The sequence below is a fragment of the Populus euphratica genome, unplaced genomic scaffold, assembly GCF_000495115.2.
Source record: "Populus euphratica unplaced genomic scaffold, PopEup_1.0 scaffold770.1, whole genome shotgun sequence".
Taxonomy (NCBI): Eukaryota; Viridiplantae; Streptophyta; class Magnoliopsida; order Malpighiales; family Salicaceae; genus Populus; species Populus euphratica.
Window position 1 is genome coordinate 90,070 of NW_011500623.1, and position 21,215 is coordinate 111,284.

Below are 21,215 nucleotides of genomic sequence, written 5' to 3' on the forward strand. Positions count from 1 at the left end.
ATTTTTAAAATATAAAAATAAAAAGTCTCTAAATTAAGCTTGCTGTGAGAGGTGGCGTGGGGCGGAGGCGAGTGGGGTTGGAAAGTGAAGCATCTTTGTCGATATTAAATGACAAGAAGTAGTGATGACATGTCTTTCCCGTCAAAGCAGCCAAGGCAGATTTTAAAGGTGCCTCTCGGGGTGCAGGGAATGGCCAGATCCCATTTTCGAGGTGTAAACTTACAGACTGTAAAAAGTAAAAACACGTTCAGGAGCGCCTCTGACACTGCCGTCTATTTCACCGTGCGTAGGATTATTTTCAGGGGACAAGTTATCTAGAAGACCCAGACTAGTAATATAGTTTTTTAACATCACACACGCACACTTTAAAATTATTTAGTAAAGTTAATTATATTTAATATTGATATAATTATTTATACAACACTAATAAAAAATTTCTTTTTTTACATAAAAATATATTAAACAACCTTTTAATTTTTTGATCAATATTTATAGCTCTTCAACTTAAAAATATTATTTTAACTCTTAAATATAACTCTCCCATGAGAGCAATAACTATAACAAAAAAGACGCAAATTAAAAAATAAAATACACTGGGTTCTTCTCTTCCATATATTTTAAGATCAAATTAAAAAAAAATATTTATGAAAATATTAAGTTATTGTTTAGAAAAGTGGTAAAAGTTAAAATATTTTTTACTTAAAAATACATAAAAATGTTTTTATTTTTTATTATCAATTTATCAAAATAAAAAACATAAAAAATTAACTCAAAATTAAAAAATAAAATTTTTTCATAAACATGGTCACACCGCATTCTCTTGCAATGTCAATAGAAGTTATTATATTTTAAAAATATTTAGTTAATTAACATATATTATACATCCATACATATTTCATTGAAAACTCTCTCTTAAAATTTTAATTACACAAAAATAATGATTTGTAACTTGTTTTAATCCATTTTAAAATTATAATGTTAAAAATTATCACAATGTTAAATATAGATTAAAAAGATGTTTGAGATAATTATAATGATTATTTTTTAAAATATTTTTATTTTAAAAATATATTAACAAAAAGTAAATACAACTAAGTAAATCTTAATTTTTATCATTTTTAAAATTAAATATTTGTCTATTTTTTTTTAATTATTATTTATGCTTTTTTTATTTATAAACATTCATAGTTTTTCATTTATTTAATTATATGTATGTATATATTTTTAATTTTTATTTATTTTTTTAAAAAATAATATATATATATATATAATTTCTTTTATTAAAAAAAAAATATTTAACTCACAAATCAAGTATCTAATAAATTTAAACTAGAGGGATACCGGTGATTTTCCCTTGTTTTTGTCTGACAATGCATCACCTACTTAACCTAGCGTTTCTCATTCGCAGTCTCCCTCCAAAACTTTCGAAACACACAAACCCTTCTCAAGGGTTAGGGTTAGGGTTTTGCCTTATCTATATACATAAAAAAAACCACTCTTCTTCATTCCAATAATAATAGCCTCGCCAATTTAAACAACAATGCCAAGGCACAGAAGCCGGAGCAGAAGCTACAGTCCTGGTCGCCGTAGCCGAACCCCTCCTCGGGGCCGTAAGCGATACGATGACGAAGATCGCCACCGTGACACCCGTTCTTACCGTGACCGTCGCTCTCCTGCTCCATCTGGCTTGCTCATTCGCAATCTCCCTCTCGACGCCAGGTCCTTTGCTCTTTCCCTCTCTATTGTTTAATTGTTTTTGCAATTTTTACTAATCAATTCGGCTTAAGGACAGTTGCTATGCTACCGTTCAAGTTTATTAACTAACGATGGAATCTTCGATGGTAATTGTGAACTGAATTGTGAACATTTATTTATTCAAGTCGTGTAATATAATTGTTGAATATTTTTAATCAGGTGATTACACTCGTATTGTTTCCATTATTGTTTAATACCTTAACCGTTAATTTATAAGGGAGAGGGTTTTTATGCTGAGTTTTTAAGTTCTTTAGCGAATTGTTGAATCGTCGTCATTGGAATTTTGAATGTCCGATTCCTGTCTGTTGATCTATTAATGTAAAAAACTTACTGGTCATGTCATGTTCTGCAGGCCTGAAGATCTTAGGGGGCCATTTGAGAAATTTGGTCCTTTGAAAGATATTTATCTGCCCAAGAATTACTACACTGGGTAATTGTTTGTTTTTATTGTATAAATGATGTTTGGTTTTCAGTTGTTTTGTCCCTGACTTGTTAATGTTGGTGTTTCTCTGCTTTATTTCTTAATCACAATATTGATTAGTTTGGTTGTTGGTTAGTTTTTTATGATTTTTGTGTTGCTGTGATAATAGCGAACCACGAGGGTTTGGATTTGTGAAGTATCGTTACGGTGAAGATGCAGCTGAAGCAAAAAAACGGATGGACCATAAAATCATTGGTGGACGTGAGATAAGAATTGTCTTTGCTGAGGAGAACAGAAAAACACCTCAAGAAATGCGCAGAACTCCTCGTACAAGGTGTGTCAATAACTTACTTGACTCCAGTGATCCATCTTTATTCAGTTCTTATTGTATCAATTTTTCTGTTCAACTGAAACAGCACTTTTTAAATTTTATTTCTAGTGACCGACATGGAGGCAGCCATGGAGGGAGAACACCACCAAGGTCCCCAAGACATCGATATTGTTGTTAGTTCAAATTTTCCCTTGTAAATTTATCTGACTTCTTTATCAAAATATTCTTCAAAATTTTGTGGTTTATCTAAACCTTATTATGCAAGTGATCTGTTTTTGAAATCAATGAATTTTTCCTTGAATAATTTTGATGAACTGTTGAATTTTTTCATTGACAGCCTACTCACGCTCACCTTCACCTGCCAGGCATGATTCGAGGTTTGATTTTATCTGTTCAGTATCTGTTTTGCTTTCTTTGTGATGCAGTTACATGTTATTGTCATGGCATTTCCTTTCTCTTATCTTTTTGTAACATGCATGAAAATTTGTTTACATTTATTTGCTAGTGAATTGTATCTTACAACTGTAAGCTTCTGCATACCAGCAGTTTTTTCACAAGATTAAGCTGCTGATTTCTTTTATCACTTCTACACTTTTCACTTTCTTTTAGGAGATATTAGAGTTTCAACCTTAGCAATAGTGGCATGAAATCATAGAGGATTGCTGTATCTCTTTCCATATACCATGAAGTAGATGGAGCATTTTATTGCTCTGTGAACAGTATGAGTTTGTAACATTATTTTGTTATTAATAGTATTGACTTCACATACCCATGTGACTGGTAAGTTCATGTGGGATGCACTCCCACCTAACAAACAGCATGGTTATCGCTGTCAATGATGATCTAGTGATGCATTACTTGTTCATTTGTTTTCTTGGTTCTGAGGAGGTTGGTATTTGTTTTCTTTATTTCCCACGCGCCTAGACTTGACATTTCATGTGTTTCAATGAATTTGAATGTTATCTGCCGGTGACCTTGTTTCTGCAGATGTTAAAGTGAAAAAGGAGATGATAAATAAAGATTAATTCCAAAAAGAATTCATAGTGATGGTCGACATGCTTATCTTTCAATGAAAGCCTTTCAATAAGTTTTGACCATAATCCCACCTTCACCAGCTATTCTCTACAAACTGCATTTGGCTTTCCCGTTCTTTGACATTTGGGTTGGTGAGGTTTACTGCAGTTGAATTGGACTATAGCCAAACTTGATGTGAGGGATGACTAGAATCATAGGGTGTTCATTCTTTTATTTTTCATAAAAAACTTTAGATAAAATTTTTAATAAGGGTTTTTTTTAAGTTTGATATCTTGTTTTGCATATACTATCCAGTTAAGAAAGAATATAAAGCTTATATTTGGCCCAAGAAAGAAATCATCTTCAAAGAAGGAAAGCTATTCAAAGTTTTACTGGTAGAGATATGATGGCAATGTCCAAGAAAAAGATAATATGAGATTTTAGAATGTTGGGGCAAAGAGAGCCATGAAGTTATCGGATGCTGATCAATAGAGCCCAACTGTCAATTGTTTGGATGCAAGTATCATAATATTGTTCAGAAACCCTGAAAAGGTGCAGGTAACAGCCATATTTTGATCAATTAGATTTTCAACGAAGCTGCAGGCAAAAATATCATTTCTCTAGAAACAAGTCATCTGTCATTTATCTAAATGGAAGAATGCATACTTAAATTGCTTTATTCATGGAGACCACAAATTCAGACAGATCTATTATAACTGGAGTAAATATGCTTCAAATTTCTGTTTTCTTTGTCTAGCTTCATCATTGATCTAGTCACTTATTTTGGGAAGTTCTTTTATATATCTTTATTTTCATTGAGACAGGGATCGCGTTGTGAATGAGGATTATTGCTCTCCACGGAGATTAAGATCCATTTCACGCTCTCGTTCTCCACTAGATGAGAGGGACTTCCAGGTAGACCAGCGGTCGCTAAGTCCATTGCAGAAGGGCCGAAACCCCAAGGAAAGGAACCATGCATCTCGTGGGTCAAGGACTCTGAGGGCCAATAGCCGTAGTCCATCAAGGTCGCATTCACAATCCTATGGGTAAGTACCTTCTGCTTCCTTATTTCCTTTTTTATCAAATAAAGTCATTTGATATCTATTATTTAGTTCTGAAAAAACCATTGTGAGGTGAATGTATGTCTTAGGTCTTACCAGAATGTAATAGGAAATCTGGCAAAGCATCTAGTGCTCAAATTTCCAAAATCGTACTTTTCTATAACTATTGAGGATATTGCTCTGTTACATGTAGTTTTCAGAACATGGATGTAAGCCACAATGCTGGATGTAAGCCAGCTGAGTGTCAAAGTCCAATGCACAATGCAGTCATAGAAACAGTTCTTCCTATACAGAACATGGAAGTGCGGTGTTTGATCTGATTTGAGCCATTCGGGATAAAAAGACTGAAAAGTATTCACGCAAACAGCGTTCCTTTGTTACATGTAGTTGTCAGCCTTTTTTATGATGCTTTTGGGGGTGTCTAGTCAGCATAAAGAGATGTTATAGAGCTCTGTCCTAGTTTTGTTTTTGTCTTTATCATGAGGAGAATGGCTCATCCACCTGTTTGTAATTTCTCCTTGAACCACTTTTGCTTAAAACGACTTCTTTATACAAAAAATAAAAATAAAAATAAATAATAATAAAATAAATAAATAAAAGGAGCCAGTGAGGGAACTTATGAAGTATGCGTTGAGTGTTGTTGTTTTTTAAGTAGTATAGCGAAAAGGTTTTTTGTGATTCCTACCTTTTTTTATGAAGTTCAAATGATTTGTCATGGTTTCTGCTTTGGTTATTCTTAGATGTCCACATGTAGAGTATGCTAGCTTGCCTTCATCTTTTTCTTTGTAGTACTTGAAATACTGGAGTACTGATCCTTTGTTTTTTCCGTGCAGTTCTCGCTAATGGCTGTTCTTATTTACGCTGCCATTTTATGCTGGATGCGGTTCTGTTGGAGATCATCCCGCGGGGTAGTAACTATAAGCTCTATGAAGAATGTTACTATGGCTATGATATGTGGATTTCTTTTGGTTTAGAGTACTTGTTATCTCAGTGACTAGGATGCATTCTCGTGCATGTCAATATTTTGTGCTGCTCATGTGGTTCCTGTTGGAAATCGTACTGTCTAGATGACTTGCTAATAACCCTATTTGGCTGCCTATGTTCATGCCAAGTGAATTCAGACCCATCGTATTTTAGTATTCCATAAATTGGTGTTTGTAATTTCCAGAGCTCATTACCTTATTACTAAGGTTGTGTTGTTTGTTTACTGTAAACTAGTTTTTTTTAAAAAATAAATTTTAAAAAAATAAAATATTTTTTAATGTTCGGTAATATAATGAAAAATAAATTGGAAGTTTTTCATAACTTCCGGAAAATGTTTTCCACTTAAATTTTTCAGGGAAACACTTTCCTGAAAACCAAGTTAAATTTTCCTTTAACTGGAAAGTGTTTTTCGTTGATCAACTTTTCTAACGGCAAACAAACACAAGAAAGTTTGGAAAATGATTTTCTGGAAATAACTTTCCAAAAAACAAACACAGTAAAAAAAGAAAACACTTTCTTGAAAATCAAGTTAAATTTTTCTTTGACTGAAAAGTATTTTTTGTTGACTAGAAAGTGTTTTCCGTCGACCGAAACATATTTTTCGTTTACCAACTTTTCTAATGACAAACTAATACGAGAAAAGTTTGGAAAATAATTTCTCAAAAACTACTTTTTAGGAAACAAATATAGCCTAAAAGAATTGGGCATCTTATAGAGCCTTACTGTTAATATATACAATATGAACTACTTTTTAGAAAACAAATATCTTGATGCATCTTTTTAATTGTTTTGCATGAATTCTATGATAGTTAAAATGCCTGAAGCGCGCAGCAATGTCGAAGGTTGTAGGTTTAAATCTGTGGGCCAACAATTTTTCTTTCCAAAAATTTAGGCCATGTTCACTTAGAAAAAATGATTTTCTGGAAATGATTTTTTAAACTTTCTATTTGTTTATTATTCAAAAACTTGATTAGTAAAAATAACTTTTTAATCATAAAAATTTGGTTTGTTTTTTAAGAAAGTGTTTTTTTTTTTTATAATGTAAAACACTTTTTAGAAGTTGTAAAAAAATTAAAAATATCATATTTTTTTTATTATATCAAATTTGGTCCTTAAACTTTTGAGTGTTATATATTTTATTTTGAATTTTTTTCTTTTAATTTCATTTCTTAAAATTTGATTTAATTTGATTTTTATAATAATTTTGGTTTCTATTTTTATGATTGTTATTTGTTTTTTAATTAATTTTTTTTATCTATTAAATTTGGTCCTTATTCTTTTGATTATTATTTATTCAATTTGAAATAATTTATGAAATTGTAATTATTATTATTATTTTGATTTCATTATCTTTTGATTTTTGTACCCGTTAGATTTGATTTTTATAATTTTGATTACTATTTATTTTATTTGAGATAATTTATGAAATTAGATTTTTTTCAATTTTATTTTCAATTAAATTTTTAATTTGTAAGATTTGTTTCTTATTATTTTAATAAACTAGAAAAAATAAAATATCAATAAATTATTTTCTAATTTATCTTTTATAACATAATCAAATATTGAAAAGTAGTTTTTAATTTATTTTTCTATAAAAAATAAAAATTTAGATGAAATGTCATTCATCGTTCGGCCACCATGCATGACATACTACAATGGGCTAGAAGTTGGGTGTGATCTTGTTATGTTATTTTCTTTGTTTTATCTCTTTTTTCTTCTTTGAGTTTTTTGTTTGGCACTCAATTTTTTTTATATAAAAAATACTTGTTTTTCAGTTTTGACATGACTTTAAAATATTATTATAATTTATTTTGGCAATTATTATGCATTTCATTTAAATATAATAAAATCCAATTCATTTTTTTATTCTTAAAACTTTTAAATATACTTTTAATATGATTTTATTATATTTATAATATTTTTAGCTTTCAATCATCTATAAAAAATATGAATATACTATTTTAATATTATTTTTCTCAAATTACTTTAAAAATCATAAAATATTTCTAGTTCAACTAGTTGATTAATTTATAATGATTAGTGAAATTGATGATGAATTCTAAAAATATCAAGAAAAATCTTAAAATTGTCAAAATAGAGGGGGCTTTAATGAAATTTTCAACATTTGGTGGTCCATTTAGTAACACTATGACAATTATAAAGAAAACAACTTATAAAAATTTGTGTAAAAAATTAAAACTGATTCAATAATCGAATAAAAAATTATGATTTTTTAAATTGTTATTTTAACCTGACATGATTAGGTTTGTCTCACTAGTTTGTAAATCCATATGCTAGATTATTCACATAATTTATTTATAATAAATTTTTATTTAATTATAGTAGATTTTATACCTAACTAATCAGAATTATCCATTATTATGAATAATAATTTTTTAAGATTTTAATTAGAGTTTATTTTTGAATTTATAATTTGAAAAAAGATAATTTTGACTCAAAATATATTTGAAAGAAATTTTTTATAAAATTATTAATTTTGTGTGAAAACAATTAAATGGTTAATACAGACTTTAATAATAATTGTTTTTTTTTCTTTTTATGGTTTTACTTCTCTCACGCACATATACACGTATTTTTACTTTGATATTGTAGTCAAATTACGATGATTAGATAAAAAGTTTGAAAATTTTAATTTTTCAACCCTCAAGTTTCCTATATTCTTCAGCTCATTTCTTTCTCTTATTCAGCTCCTTTTTCTTCTAATCCTCGACTTTCTATCTTATTTCTCTTACATCTTTCTTTTACTCTCTCTCAGCTTAGACATCAAAGAGCAAGGCTTTTACCTGTTTTTACTGTTAAACGACCCGTCAAAAGGCCTATTCAAATTCTGAAAATTCAATAACAGTTCACAAACCCTAGAACCCGTGCATCTTCGATCAACCCGTGATCTAACAAAAAAAAAAAAAAAAGTAACCGTATTATCAATACAACACCAAGGGCATGGTTGACAGTCACGTGACCAAGAAGAATAGAAGTCAAATTCCCAGAGAACAACCACCAGATTCCCCCGTATATCGATCTTTTCTTGTTTCTCCAATTCTCCCTCGGCGAGCTTTGGTAGAGAGCTTGAAAACACAGAGCTCTCGCAGGAGGTTTCCAGCGCGCATGACAAGCCAGGAGATAAGTTGAATTAGGAATAAGGTGCAAATTATATTTTTAAAAATTTTAATTTATTTAAAAAAAATTGTTTTTATATTTTTAAATTATTTTAATATATTAAAATTAAATAAAATATTTTTGATTTTAATATATTTTTAAACGAAAAATACATTAAACTGTTATCATTACCATAACCCTAAATAAATTATAAAAAACAAAATAAAACTTTACTTTTTTTTAGTCAAAATTCAGCAATACCATATATATATATATATATATACAATAACTTAAATTATCTACATGATTTATAGCCATTATCAAATAATCTAGAGGATGAATCATTTAACTTTCTAATTATTGAATTTTACTTTTCTAGTTTTATACTAGCTATTTATTGTCACTAATAAACTTTTTTGTCTAAAAAAATAATAATCCCATTTAGCATTTCTATAAGTTTTTTTTGCCTAACAACCTCTTTCGTTATTGATATTTAAAATTTAGTTTTATTTATTAATTGTGAGTTTTTGTTAGACTTGTAAAAAGTTATAACATTGTATTTAGTTAATCATTTATACTTAAAAAAATCTAGCATTTCATGTTTATAATTTTCTTAATGTGTTATGATATTGATTAATCTTCAAGTCAAAAAAAAAACAAAGAAAGAAGAAGAAGATAGAATTAGCTTCTTTTTTTTTTGTAATTCCACTTGTAAGAATTGTTTATGATTTTAATTTTATTTGTAAGTAAGTGTAACATATATTTACATCATACTCATCCAATGTCTATCTTTGGTTCTATATTTATTATAGACTGGATTATTAGTGATACCCTTAAGGTTATTCAAGAAGAAACTATAACTTATGCAAACCCAATTAACCAACCTGTTTCAAAGAGTTGAACCCTTGAAAAGTTCTCAAATAAAGTACTTAAAAGCCTAATAAAAATCACATCAATAAATATTGTAGGCAAGTTCACCAAGGATACCACCAGCATAACATAACTATCATCTAGGCTATTTTAGTTATGTTAACCTTAATAAGCAAGTCATGAGACCTAATATAATGGAGATCTTGACTTTTGACAATTATCATGATTTTTAGTCGTTAGTTTTTTAATTGGTCTAACTTGTTAAAAAAAATAAAAAGGTTAGTTTTGTTAAGATAAAACTCATTAATATTGCTTCATTTTATTAGAAAAATAATAAGGACTATTTAGAGAGGAGAGGAAAATTTTCTATCATTGATTAGACTGAAATAAAACAAAAATTACATGAGAATAATTTGTCATAATCTTATAGGAATAGACTTTTAAATCAATGGAACAATATTTGGCAATGAAATAAGTCTAATAGCGAATATATAGCACAATTTATTGAGTATAATGGAAAATATGCCATTAGAGAGAATGAAACCATAATTTTTAGTAGGTTTCTTGGAGGTTTGAATGATAATCTTAGAATAAAGGTTATACTTAAAAGTATTTCCACCATTGACTAAGCCTATAATATAGTGTAAGATTAGAAATTAGTTATAAAAAGTCAATGAATAAAACATTAGGACCACCATAACACCTTTGTCAAGTCTCAATTTAAGAATAATAGTTCTTTATTAGGTGCTACACCCCACAAACAAAATCTTAGGGGTGCCCAATTTATAGAGAAGATAAGAGAAAATGAATTGTTAATAAAGTGTTTTAGATGAGTTCAAGAGTTTAATATTTATTTATATAAGTATCATGATGTATTTGATGTTGAGAATATTTAATCATATAGATTATACCTGAATGTTGTCATTTGAAAAACAATTATAAATTGCAAGTGAGAAGCACTAGATCATTTAAAGTGTTGCAAATGTTTGAATAAAATAATTATGTCATTAAACTGCTATTAAACTTTGATATTAACTTTATCTTTGATTTAAAGAGCTTTATTTTATATAAAAGACAACATCTTATCCATGATGCTTATTTTTATTATTGGTATAAAATAAATATATTAATATTATTTTGAATTCACATATTTTTATCAGGGATGGTGAAGTTAAAGAAAAATTCTAGTTTATGAGATAGCTACCTAGATTGAGATTGTATTTGGATTACATGACAAACATTGCAACAATTTAATTTTAATTTTTTAAGTTGCAATTTAATTTTAATTTTTTAAAATGTAATCGGAGCCATCCAGAGATATCCTTGATGAGCTCAAAACATGTTGCAACAATTTAACAACATATAGGAGCTAAATTCAGTTTAGTTTTGTGAATTTTTAACTAACTAGTTGGTTGTTTCATGGTTTTACCCTTGTATTTAAATTATAATAATTTGATAAAAAGTTTGGGACTTTCAATTTTCCAACCCCCAATTTTCCTCTCTTTTCTTTCTCTTCTTTAGCTCCTAATTTTTTGCTCTTCACTTCTCCCCTCTTACCTCTCTTACCTCTCTCTTCTGTCCCCATCAATAACCAAACTGGAGAGACGGAACGGAATGCATTCTGGGAACTTGCGAAATAAAAGGAGATAACCTTTACTCAATAGTGCTCTTTCCAGGAATCAGGAACTCGCCTTTCAAAAATGCGGAATTTGTGGCTTAGGTTCAAAATCTTGACAAGTAATTAAGGACTCTCTGTACTTGCTATGAATGTATCAATGCCTGCATTCCTTCAGAGGCCAGCAAACCTGGCAACAATATGCAGCAGGAGAGCCTTTCAAAATCCCATCGCTAATTTCAGGCCAAAATAAAATTTTCAAAAGCACAGTTGGACTGGAATAACAAAAAGGGTCTGATGTTATGCCGCACTAAACCTAGTTTCTTCATGAATATTTATCAAACAGAATATTTCAAGCAGGCTGCAGATCTATCAGAATCCAAAAGCAAGTATTGTCATCGGCAAACATGCTTAAGCACGGGAAAACATCCTATCCTTTCTTTTGAATGCAATCTGAAAGTACAATCCGAGTAACAGAAGGGAGACAATATTGGCACAAGAAAAAGAAAATTTTTAGCACCAGCAGTATTTGCTCATCACAAACTGTTTTGTGACCTAAATTATTGTGAGCTGATTACTAGTTCCGTTTGCCAATCATTCCAAAGGGCAAGCTTTCTCAAATGCTTGTTGCTCTTTGCGACACAAATCAAATTCATTTGTATAGTAATACATGCAACCTACGTAAGCATCCATCTCATTTGTGCACTTCTGGTGAAGATCTTTCAACCTGCAGTGGCAAACATCTCGAAGTTTAGATTATACAACCAAGCATGCCATAGTGTGAAATGGTGAGCATGTGCTGGTGGGTTGGTTTGATGCTGGATAGAGTCCTTTATATAAGTAACTGATATACTGTTCATTAGATATCATTTTACAATAAATTAGGCAATTTTACCTGTGGGATATAAAGAAGTCATACAGCCTATCAGAAAAACGAAAACTAAAAATAATTTTTGTGGTACAGCTTGTTCACAGTATTGCACACCGGAAGAAAATGACATTCTGACCATCTACCAGGTCACAAATAGATCAAGTTCAATCGTGGATGAGACATTCAGGTATGATAATTTATTCAACAAGCAGAACTCACCTAATTTTGTACATGCAAGCTATAAATCTAAGTGTGGAAATGCCAATGCATGCAATTTTTAATCCTTCTACATTACAATCAATTTGTCTGAATCTATAATATCTGCAATACCCCGATTGCTAAGATAACAGAAACAAAATAGAGTCAATGGATGGAAAAATGAATGCAATGGATTCACTCAGTCCCTGATTGCATTACAGGATTGTTAAAGGTGACTGGATCTCTGTTGCATGAAACCATTTAAAGCATGAACTTTGAACTACTTTTTTTTTAATCAAGACTCTGTACTCTTATGAATAATTGCTTGGATTATGACCCAGAAATGTAATCAATGTTAGCAAGGTTTAGATTCTTGACTATCTACGTCCATAAGGTGGACACATAATACACTATTTCAAATCTCTTTCTCAAGCAAACATGAATTAATAACGATAGCGGGGTAGTATCAATACCATGCATCTAGTTGCAGCCACTCAATGCATCAGAAAGCTAACTACATACATCAATCAGCTGCTTTTGCCTAACTTTCAATACCAAAGATAAATGCAGGCGTAAAAAATAATCCAATTTTAGCTCCACAAAGAATTCAGAAACAATAAACACTACATCAACTACTCATTCTAGCTTGATGCCTAAACCATATCAGCAACTCTACGAACTTCATATCTAGCAAAACAAATCAATAAATTGATTCCTCAACTTTGAAACACAAAATGAAACCTTCATCAATATGAGAGCCAAAAAAAAACAGGGAGATGATGCAAGTTCCTTAGTTCCCATTAAAACCTCTATCAACCTCATGGGAGTAGACATTCCGACCTCAATGCAAAAAACACGAAAAATCAGAGACCCGACCTTGCTTTCCAGCTCAATCCCACCACATTTCAACAGCCAAACAGACCCAAAATAAAATAACCACAACCCAACATTTCATTCACCTTCATATCTCAAACAAACTTCCCAAACACCCCAAAACCCTTAATACCAGTACATAAATTTCAATTAAACATCATTAATTAACACAACAAATAATGAATTAACGATCATCAGCAACAGTATCACAAGAAAAATACTAGATAAAAAAGGTTCAAGACAAAATTATAAAGATTTGCACTTACAATCCAAGGACACAGCGAGTGACTTGCTGGCCTTTATCGAGGCATTTTTCCGGGTTTGGATCCTTCTTCTTGCATTTAAGAAATTCCACGTTCTCCGGAAAGCATCTTGTCGCTATATGCTTCGATGAAGCCGTTAACACCGCTGATGTCGGGATCGGGTTCCCCGTCGCATCCACAGCACTCGCTGCCATCTTCAACAATAATCTACAAAAGTAACAAAGTTCAAAACTTTTCTATCAATTCCCATATCTTCTCAGTAACCAATATAACATTAAGGAATTAACAAGAATTGTTTTTTGTACTTTTGTTTCCTTTACCACTTCGTTGCTACCGGGAAACAGGAGAGAGAGAGGCGACTGTGGAGGTAAAAGGAATGCTAATGGCTAGCATGACTGGTAAGGTCATTTTAGGTAATACACATTAATGATGGAGGGCATTTATGTAATTGAATCAAACCATGTGTGGTTTATTTCAATTTTCGAAGGGTTTTGTTTTTTCAGCTTCTGCTTTTCGTCGACCGACAATTTGTTGACGGCTGCAAAGAAGAGTACGAAGTGAGCATCTTCTTCTTCTTCTTCTTCGCTTCATTATGATGTATTAATCTACAGTTCTTTTCATGAGGTTTCTGTAAAATATTTATGTATAGTGGGATTTGCTTAGTATGGCCACTATGAGTTAGGTTTTTATTTTTTTTATTTTTTATGGAAAGGGAAAGAATAATGAGAGAATTAATCATGGTTTTGAGTCGGAAGGAGTGGAAATTAAAGGAAGATGCTTTAATGAGTTTGAAGTTTCGTGTATTTTTGGTCCGGTTCATTACATCAAGTTTGTTTAAAAGGTGTTTGATAAAATGTCTAAGTGAGACTTCCTTATTGTAAATGTGGTATGCTGTTAGGGTACACTGATTCCATCTTCTTCTAGTTTACTGGTACTGTGCTGTATAGGTTTTATAGTTCACGAGGTAATGCTAATTGAGATGGATTTTGAATTCCAGTTATTAGATATGCATGCACCCATAATAAAAAATAAATTATAAGAATTAGGAGTCATTAAGTAGTTATATTTTGATCATGTAGGATTCTAGGAAAGATAATTTGAAGAAGCTCCTATCGTTGAACATTTTTATTGAAGTGACTGCTCTGAAGGACATGAATGCGCATAGCTATGGTTGGAACTGAAAGTTTGCCTTTTGCTTTTAGTTTTTAAAGCAACATGTCTGTCAGTTTCTTTAGAAGAATATGTTTTCATACTGTTTGGTGACTTTCTGTTGTACACACACATATATAGTTAAGCAATGGGTGACAAAAAGAAGAAGACTTTCATGTTCATCCGCCTTGTTTCTGCTGCTGGAACTGGATTCTTCTATGTCAAGAGGAAGAGTGCCAAGAAAGCTTTGGAGAAGCTCGAGTTTCGCAAATATGACCCTCGAGTAAATCGCCATGTTCTTTTTACAGAGGCAAAAATGAAATGAGAGGGAAAGGCAATGCAAGAGGTTTATCTTTTCTTATCTACTTTTCTGGGTGAGTATCTTGTGACTGTTTCCATGGATAATTTCATAGTTTAGTGGAGCTGAATAATTACTCTTGTATTATTGGTTCAATTTGTGTTCCTTGTTCCTCCTCCTAGCCACCAGAGATTTCTTGACAGACATAGGACTCCTTGGTCAGGCTTTTTTGTAGGATGCTCTAGAGCGTGAACATTAACTGAATTTGTGATATCGTGATGATGTTTGTGATCTCTCGAGTCTTGGGGCTTGCAACTTTCTCAACAAACGCATTCAAATTCCTAAAATTCATGTTCATTTCAAGTCTTCATACTGAACAGTAGTGTTGCCTTGCATCATGTTTTACCAACATGGAGTTCGTTGATGACCCGCCTGGATCATGTGGTTAGAAGCCAACTGGTTAGGCTGTAATTTGCACTCATTGGACTATCATTTATTTCAATTATGGACTTCAATTTTTACACATCCATCATTTAGTGATGTGATTGGGTTGCCTCGTTTTTGAATGCCATTTCGTGAGTAACAAGTTGATTCTACATGGGAATGTCAACAGGCCTGTTGAAAGAAGGTGATTGATTTCATTTTCAAATGTAAAAAATGAGGTCAAGGGCCCATCTTTGTCATGCTTTTCGTACTAGACAATTTTTATTTCTATAGCCACCACGGACGGTGGTGGTTTCTTGCAGCTGTCATGGATGCCTGATTCTAATCACTTGCAACCAGTGCATTCTTGAATTGCCACCTTTCGTAGCAGTTCCTTTGGGCTGGCGTAGTGAAGTAATAACTGTATAATCAATTATGACTTCAATAATTTTTGGCTTTGCCCCACGGCCGGCAATCGATGCCGGCGATAATTGTTATAGTGGTTAACTGTATAATTGGCCGAGAATTTTTCTTTTTTGAACGTTGTTAAAAAAAAAAAATCTATGTTTAGGGAAATTTTTGATAGTCAGCGGTCAACCTTGAAATATTTTGTCTAGCTTAGGATTCAAATTCAACAGTTTGAGAATTATTCTAACGTAACTTAAAATGATTTGGTGGGTTAAAAAGTAATCCAATCAGTGAAAATATAATTTGGATCCAAATAAAAATTTCAAGATTATGTTTTTTTATATAGATATTAAAACAATGATATATTAAATTGATATGAGTTTCATAGTTTAATTTGTTAATTTATACTTTGAATCATTGATTTATTGGATTTTATATTTTTTAAACTATTTTTTATTTAATTATATGGTAACAAAAATAATTATTTATAAAATTAAACTTTAATTTTACACATCAAGGAACTTGTTTAACACTGTGATAGCCTTATAAAAAACAAATTGAAATAAATTATGTAGTTTAATATAACTTGCCAAACACGTAAGCAAAGTTTTGGATTCTACTGGGTTTAATAAAATAAAAATAAACACTTGTAAAATCAAGCAACAAACTCAATGCTATTATGCTTGTTTGAGAATGCAATAATATGTAAAAAGTAAACCAAAATAAATTATGAAATTTAATTTTTAATTAATTTAAATTAATCCATCAAATATGCAATTTAGATCATAGACTTTACTATGTTATGGAATTCACTAATTTAAACAATTTTATTTTTTTGTTTAATTATTGATAAAAAAATCTTCTCGTAAAATTAAGCACTAAAAATATTAGAGCATTTCTTTAAGATGATAATAAATCTATAAAAAAGTAAATTATAACAAATTATATAGTCTAATTCAAAATCAATAAAATATTAAAAAATTAAAAAAATCAATAAGAAAAACCAATAAATATCCAATATCCAATAATAATAATAATAATAATAATAATAATAATAAAATCAATTTAAAAAAATCCCTTGCACTAAAAACATTAGGACAGTTCTCTATGCCTAGGCCTTTTTGTTTATTCTTTAATATTTTAAGGGTTAGACAAAATATTATTTATTTTTTAAAAGAAAATATAGCAGGTGATGCGTCACTTACTTTTCCAGATTCTCAGTGATCACAAGTGACAAGAAAGTCAAGCAATTCAAGGGATAAAAAACCCATATTTCAACAATTATTTTAGTTGAAAATATCTAAAAACCACCATAGAAACCTAAATAAACTTGATTTGATTTGAAAATAGGATTTAATAAGTTTAAAAATAAAAAAATTAATTTGAATCCAAAAATATTATCGAGTCTCATCTATTTTTTTGACAAGATAAATGAATAGAAAGATTGAAATGAAGTTCCTCTCATTAAATAGAATGTCTTGCTGTAAAAGATAATGAATTTCATTGTCAAAAAGTAACCATATGCCAACTTTCTTTTTCTGTCATCATTTTTTGATGACTCGCTCTCTCATATCATGTATTCAGGGACTAAATGCAAGAAAAATAGAACTTTGGACCAAATTGTGTAATTTGAAAACCTAAACAGAACAAAAATGATTTTTTGACAAAATCTCAAGGAAACAAACAACCCATAAGGCACTAACACATTTTTTATATTAAATACGGCCTCCTATTTTTTCTTCATTTCAATTTTTATCTTTTTATTTTTATTTTTTCTCAAAAAAATAAATTAATATTATTTATTGTGAAATCAAGCTACAATTTGATGGTATGACACTTTCTTGATATTGAAATAATCATATAAAAAAATAAATTAAAATAAATTATCAATTCAAAATCCTAACCAACATAATATTGAAAAAAAAAAACCTTCAATAAACAAAGAAAAAAAAGAGAAAGGACTAGAGTTGACACCACATTTGTTTTAAAAACAAAGGCTGCTATTTTTTCTTTGTTTTAATTTGGGCTACCTTATTATTATTATTATTTTTTGCCAACAACAAAATTAAATTTGTTTTTGTAAAATTAAATAAGATATTTTTTTAAAACTGTGATAATAATATAAAAAATAAATTAAAATAAATTATTAATTTTAAATTTCAATAAACACAATATTAAAAAATAAAATTGAAAATAAATAAATGATCAATAACAGTAAAAAAGACAATAAAGAAGAAGAAGAGTAAAACCTTCTTGCAATTCACGGTAGATCACCTTACAATCCAGATCTTGTTAATTAGTTAGCAATATAATTTACTTAGTAAATTCCTTATCCCGCTGTATGGCAAACTTTTTCAAAATTTATACATACTAGAGTGATATCTAATTTATTGTTAGAATTTTTAGAAATACTGATGAAATTTTTTCTTGATATTTATACTTTTATTTTGTCAATAATAAACTTATTAATGAATGATACAACCAAAAGATTGATATTTTCTTCCAAGTGTAGGAGTGTCTAAATAATAAATAACCCGGCAAAACCGGGGTCGAACCGCATGGAGTTTAATTATATAAATTATAAATAAAAACAGTACAACAACAATAACAACAACAATAATAGTAGTAGTAGCAGCAGTAGTAGTAGTAATGCTAATACTAATAATAATAATAATAATAATAATAATAATAATAATAATAAAGTCAATTTAAAAAAATCCCTTGCACTAAAAACATTAGGACAGTTCTCTATGCCTAGGCCTTTTTGTTTATTCTTTAATATTTTAAGGGTTAGACAAAATATTATTTATTTTTTAAAAGAAAATATAGCAGGTGATGCGTCACTTACTTTTCCAGATTCTCAGTGATCACAAGTGACAAGAAAGTCAAGCAATTCAAGGGATAAAAAACCCATATTTCAACAATTATTTTAGTTGAAAATATCTAAAAACCACCATAGAAACCTAAATAAACTTGATTTAATTTGAAAATAGGATTTAATAAGTTTAAAAATAAAAAAATTAATTTGAATCCAAAAATATTATCGAGTCTCATCTATTTTTTTGACAAGATAAATGAATAGAAAGATTGAAATGAAGTTCCTCTCATTAAATAGAATGTCTTGCTGTAAAAGATAATGAATTTCATTGTCAAAAAGTAACCATATGCCAACTTTCTTTTTCTGTCATCATTTTTTGATGACTCGCTCTCTCATATCATGTATTCAGGGACTAAATGCAAGAAAAATAGAACTTTGGACCAAATTGTGTAATTTGAAAACCTAAACAGAACAAAAATGATTTTTTGACAAAATCTCAAGGAAACAAACAACCCATAAGGCACTAACACATTTTTTATATTAAATACGGCCTCCTATTTTTTCTTCATTTCAATTTTTATCTTTTTATTTTTATTTTTTCTCAAAAAAATAAATTAATATTATTTATTGTGAAATCAAGCTACAATTTGATGGTATGACACTTTCTTGATATTGAAATAATCATATAAAAAAATAAATTAAAATAAATTATCAATTCAAAATCCTAACCAACATAATATTGAAAAAAAAAAACCTTCAATAAACAAAGAAAAAAAAGAGAAAGGACTAGAGTTGACACCACATTTGTTTTAAAAACAAAGGCTGCTATTTTTTCTTTGTTTTAATTTGGGCTACCTTATTATTATTATTATTTTTTGCCAACAACAAAATTAAATTTGTTTTTGTAAAATTAAATAAGATATTTTTTTAAAACTGTGATAATAATATAAAAAATAAATTAAAATAAATTATTAATTTTAAATTTCAATAAACACAATATTAAAAAATAAAATTGAAAATAAATAAATGATCAATAACAGTAAAAAAGACAATAAAGAAGAAGAAGAGTAAAACCTTCTTGCAATTCACGGTAGATCACCTTACAATCCAGATCTTGTTAATTAGTTAGCAATATAATTCACTTAGTAAATTCCTTATCCCGCTGTATGGCAAACTTTTTCAAAATTTATACATACTAGAGTGATATCTAATTTATTGTTAGAATTTTTAGAAATACTGATGAAATTTTTTCTTGATATTTATACTTTTATTTTGTCAATAATAAACTTATTAATGAATGATACAACCAAAAGATTGATATTTTCTTCCAAGTGTAGGAGTGTCTAAATAATAAATAACCCGGCAAAACCGGGGTCGAACCGCATGGAGTTTAATTATATAAATTATAAATAAAAATAGTACAACAACAATAACAACAACAATAATAGTAGTAGTAGCAGCAGCAACAGTAGTAGTAGTAGTAATAATAATAATAATAATAAGAGAAGAAGAAAAAAAAAACAAAGAAGTTGATTAGAACTTAAAGATGTAAGATCAATGTAAGGATTAAATATTGATAACAATAAATGTCAAGGTTAGAGGATCCATTAATGATATTTCAAATAAGTATAGTATAAACTGTTATTACTCAAATGAAAACCACATAGAAAAAAGGTTTCAATTAGATTATAAAATGTTAATAGGAGTACGTTAGTTATATTATTCGAATAATGCTAATACTTGTAAATGTTGTCAGGCATTCATGATTATAACTTATGTTAACAACAAATCAAGTTCTTTTCATATCATAGATGTAGTTTATACCATACAATTGAGTTATAAAAGTGCCAAGTATTTGTTGTACCAAGTGTTATACAACATAAATCTAGATTAATCATTTAACAAGCAAGGTATTAAGAGAAAAAGAACAAATTGAGGTCATTGGACTTCTAGAACTCAAGATATGGGTTGAACACTAAACAATGTCTGGGCTGCAGGACAGATTCAGACTTCTTCATTGTTGCTATAATTTGAACTTGAAAACAACCTTATTAAAACCAAACCTTCATATGAAAGTTGTAGGCCTATGTCTTACCTTTCCATCCATATAAAGTAGGCCTAAATCAGAGATTTATAGCTCTAGATATGACCCAATTATCGAACAGTGTTTCACTTTGGACTGTACCAGCATCTATTTTCTAAGTTTAGCCATCTCTTTGTCTTTTTAATTTCAGTACTTAAACTTATCAATCAATCCTTTCATTTATGTGATAGGCCTGCATTAAATTTACCACAAATTAAAAGTATCTTATATTATGAGATATGTTATTATAAAACATGTTTTAGTTAAGAAATTATTAATACTTCAGGTGCAAAATGATGATATAAAACCTTGAAAAAAAATACATTTTTAAGTATTAATCACACTCTCTAATCAGCTTTTTACTAGTCCTTAGTAATCAAAGCGTTAAAATATAATTTTTTTTGCAAATTCCACAAAGCAAGGTATTCAACATTCAACTTCCATTAATCTATCTAGGTAAATAAACTCTTATTAAATTTATATATGATTAGTACTTAAAAGTGCATTCTCATTAAGGATTTATGTTAAACCTTTCTTTTGTGCTCAATACATCAACACATAGTTATGAGACTTTAATTGAAAGAAAATAAAATTTTTGTTTGAATGTTTAAGGTTAACTTTCTTGGGTTGAGATTATTATCTTTTTCTTCTTCTTTTTTTTTT

The 21,215-nt window shown here is 29.3% G+C and overlaps 2 protein-coding genes and 1 long non-coding RNA gene across 5 annotated transcripts; 2 read left to right on the forward strand and 1 right to left on the reverse strand.

The window, feature by feature from the left end:
• The first annotated feature begins 1,370 nt into the window (after positions 1-1,370).
• LOC105115729 (serine/arginine-rich SC35-like splicing factor SCL28) lies at positions 1,371-5,769 on the forward strand. Of its 2 annotated transcripts, XM_011012718.1 has the most exons (7): positions 1,373-1,719; positions 2,108-2,185; positions 2,346-2,510; positions 2,616-2,680; positions 2,845-2,884; positions 4,346-4,567; positions 5,416-5,769. In XM_011012718.1, the coding sequence occupies exons 1-7, from the start codon at positions 1,541-1,543 to the stop codon at positions 5,423-5,425; spliced, it is 759 nt and encodes a 252-aa protein (XP_011011020.1). In that variant the 5' UTR covers positions 1,373-1,540; the 3' UTR covers positions 5,426-5,769. The 2 variants fall into 2 exon arrangements, with proteins under 2 accessions (XP_011011021.1, XP_011011020.1); XM_011012719.1 differs by lacking the exon at positions 2,108-2,185 and having other exon boundaries at positions 1,371-1,719.
• A 5,749-nt stretch (positions 5,770-11,518) lies between these two features.
• LOC105115731 (NADH dehydrogenase [ubiquinone] 1 alpha subcomplex subunit 8-B) lies at positions 11,519-13,783 on the reverse strand. 2 transcript variants are annotated; one of them, XM_011012721.1, is made up of 3 exons: positions 13,694-13,783; positions 13,377-13,580; positions 11,519-11,895 (listed from the first exon to the last, which is right to left on the reverse strand). In XM_011012721.1, exons 2-3 carry the CDS (start codon positions 13,565-13,567, stop codon positions 11,763-11,765), a joined length of 324 nt encoding a protein of 107 aa, XP_011011023.1. In that variant the 5' UTR covers positions 13,568-13,580; positions 13,694-13,783; the 3' UTR covers positions 11,519-11,762. The 2 variants fall into 2 exon arrangements, with proteins under 2 accessions (XP_011011023.1, XP_011011022.1); XM_011012720.1 differs by having other exon boundaries at positions 13,679-13,773.
• Positions 13,784-13,835: 52 nt separating this feature from the next.
• On the forward strand, positions 13,836-15,113 carry LOC105115730 (uncharacterized). The gene is made up of 2 exons (XR_840381.1): positions 13,836-13,930; positions 14,664-15,113. It is a non-coding gene; the product is annotated as an uncharacterized LOC105115730 (long non-coding RNA).
• Positions 15,114-21,215: the final 6,102 nt, after the last annotated feature.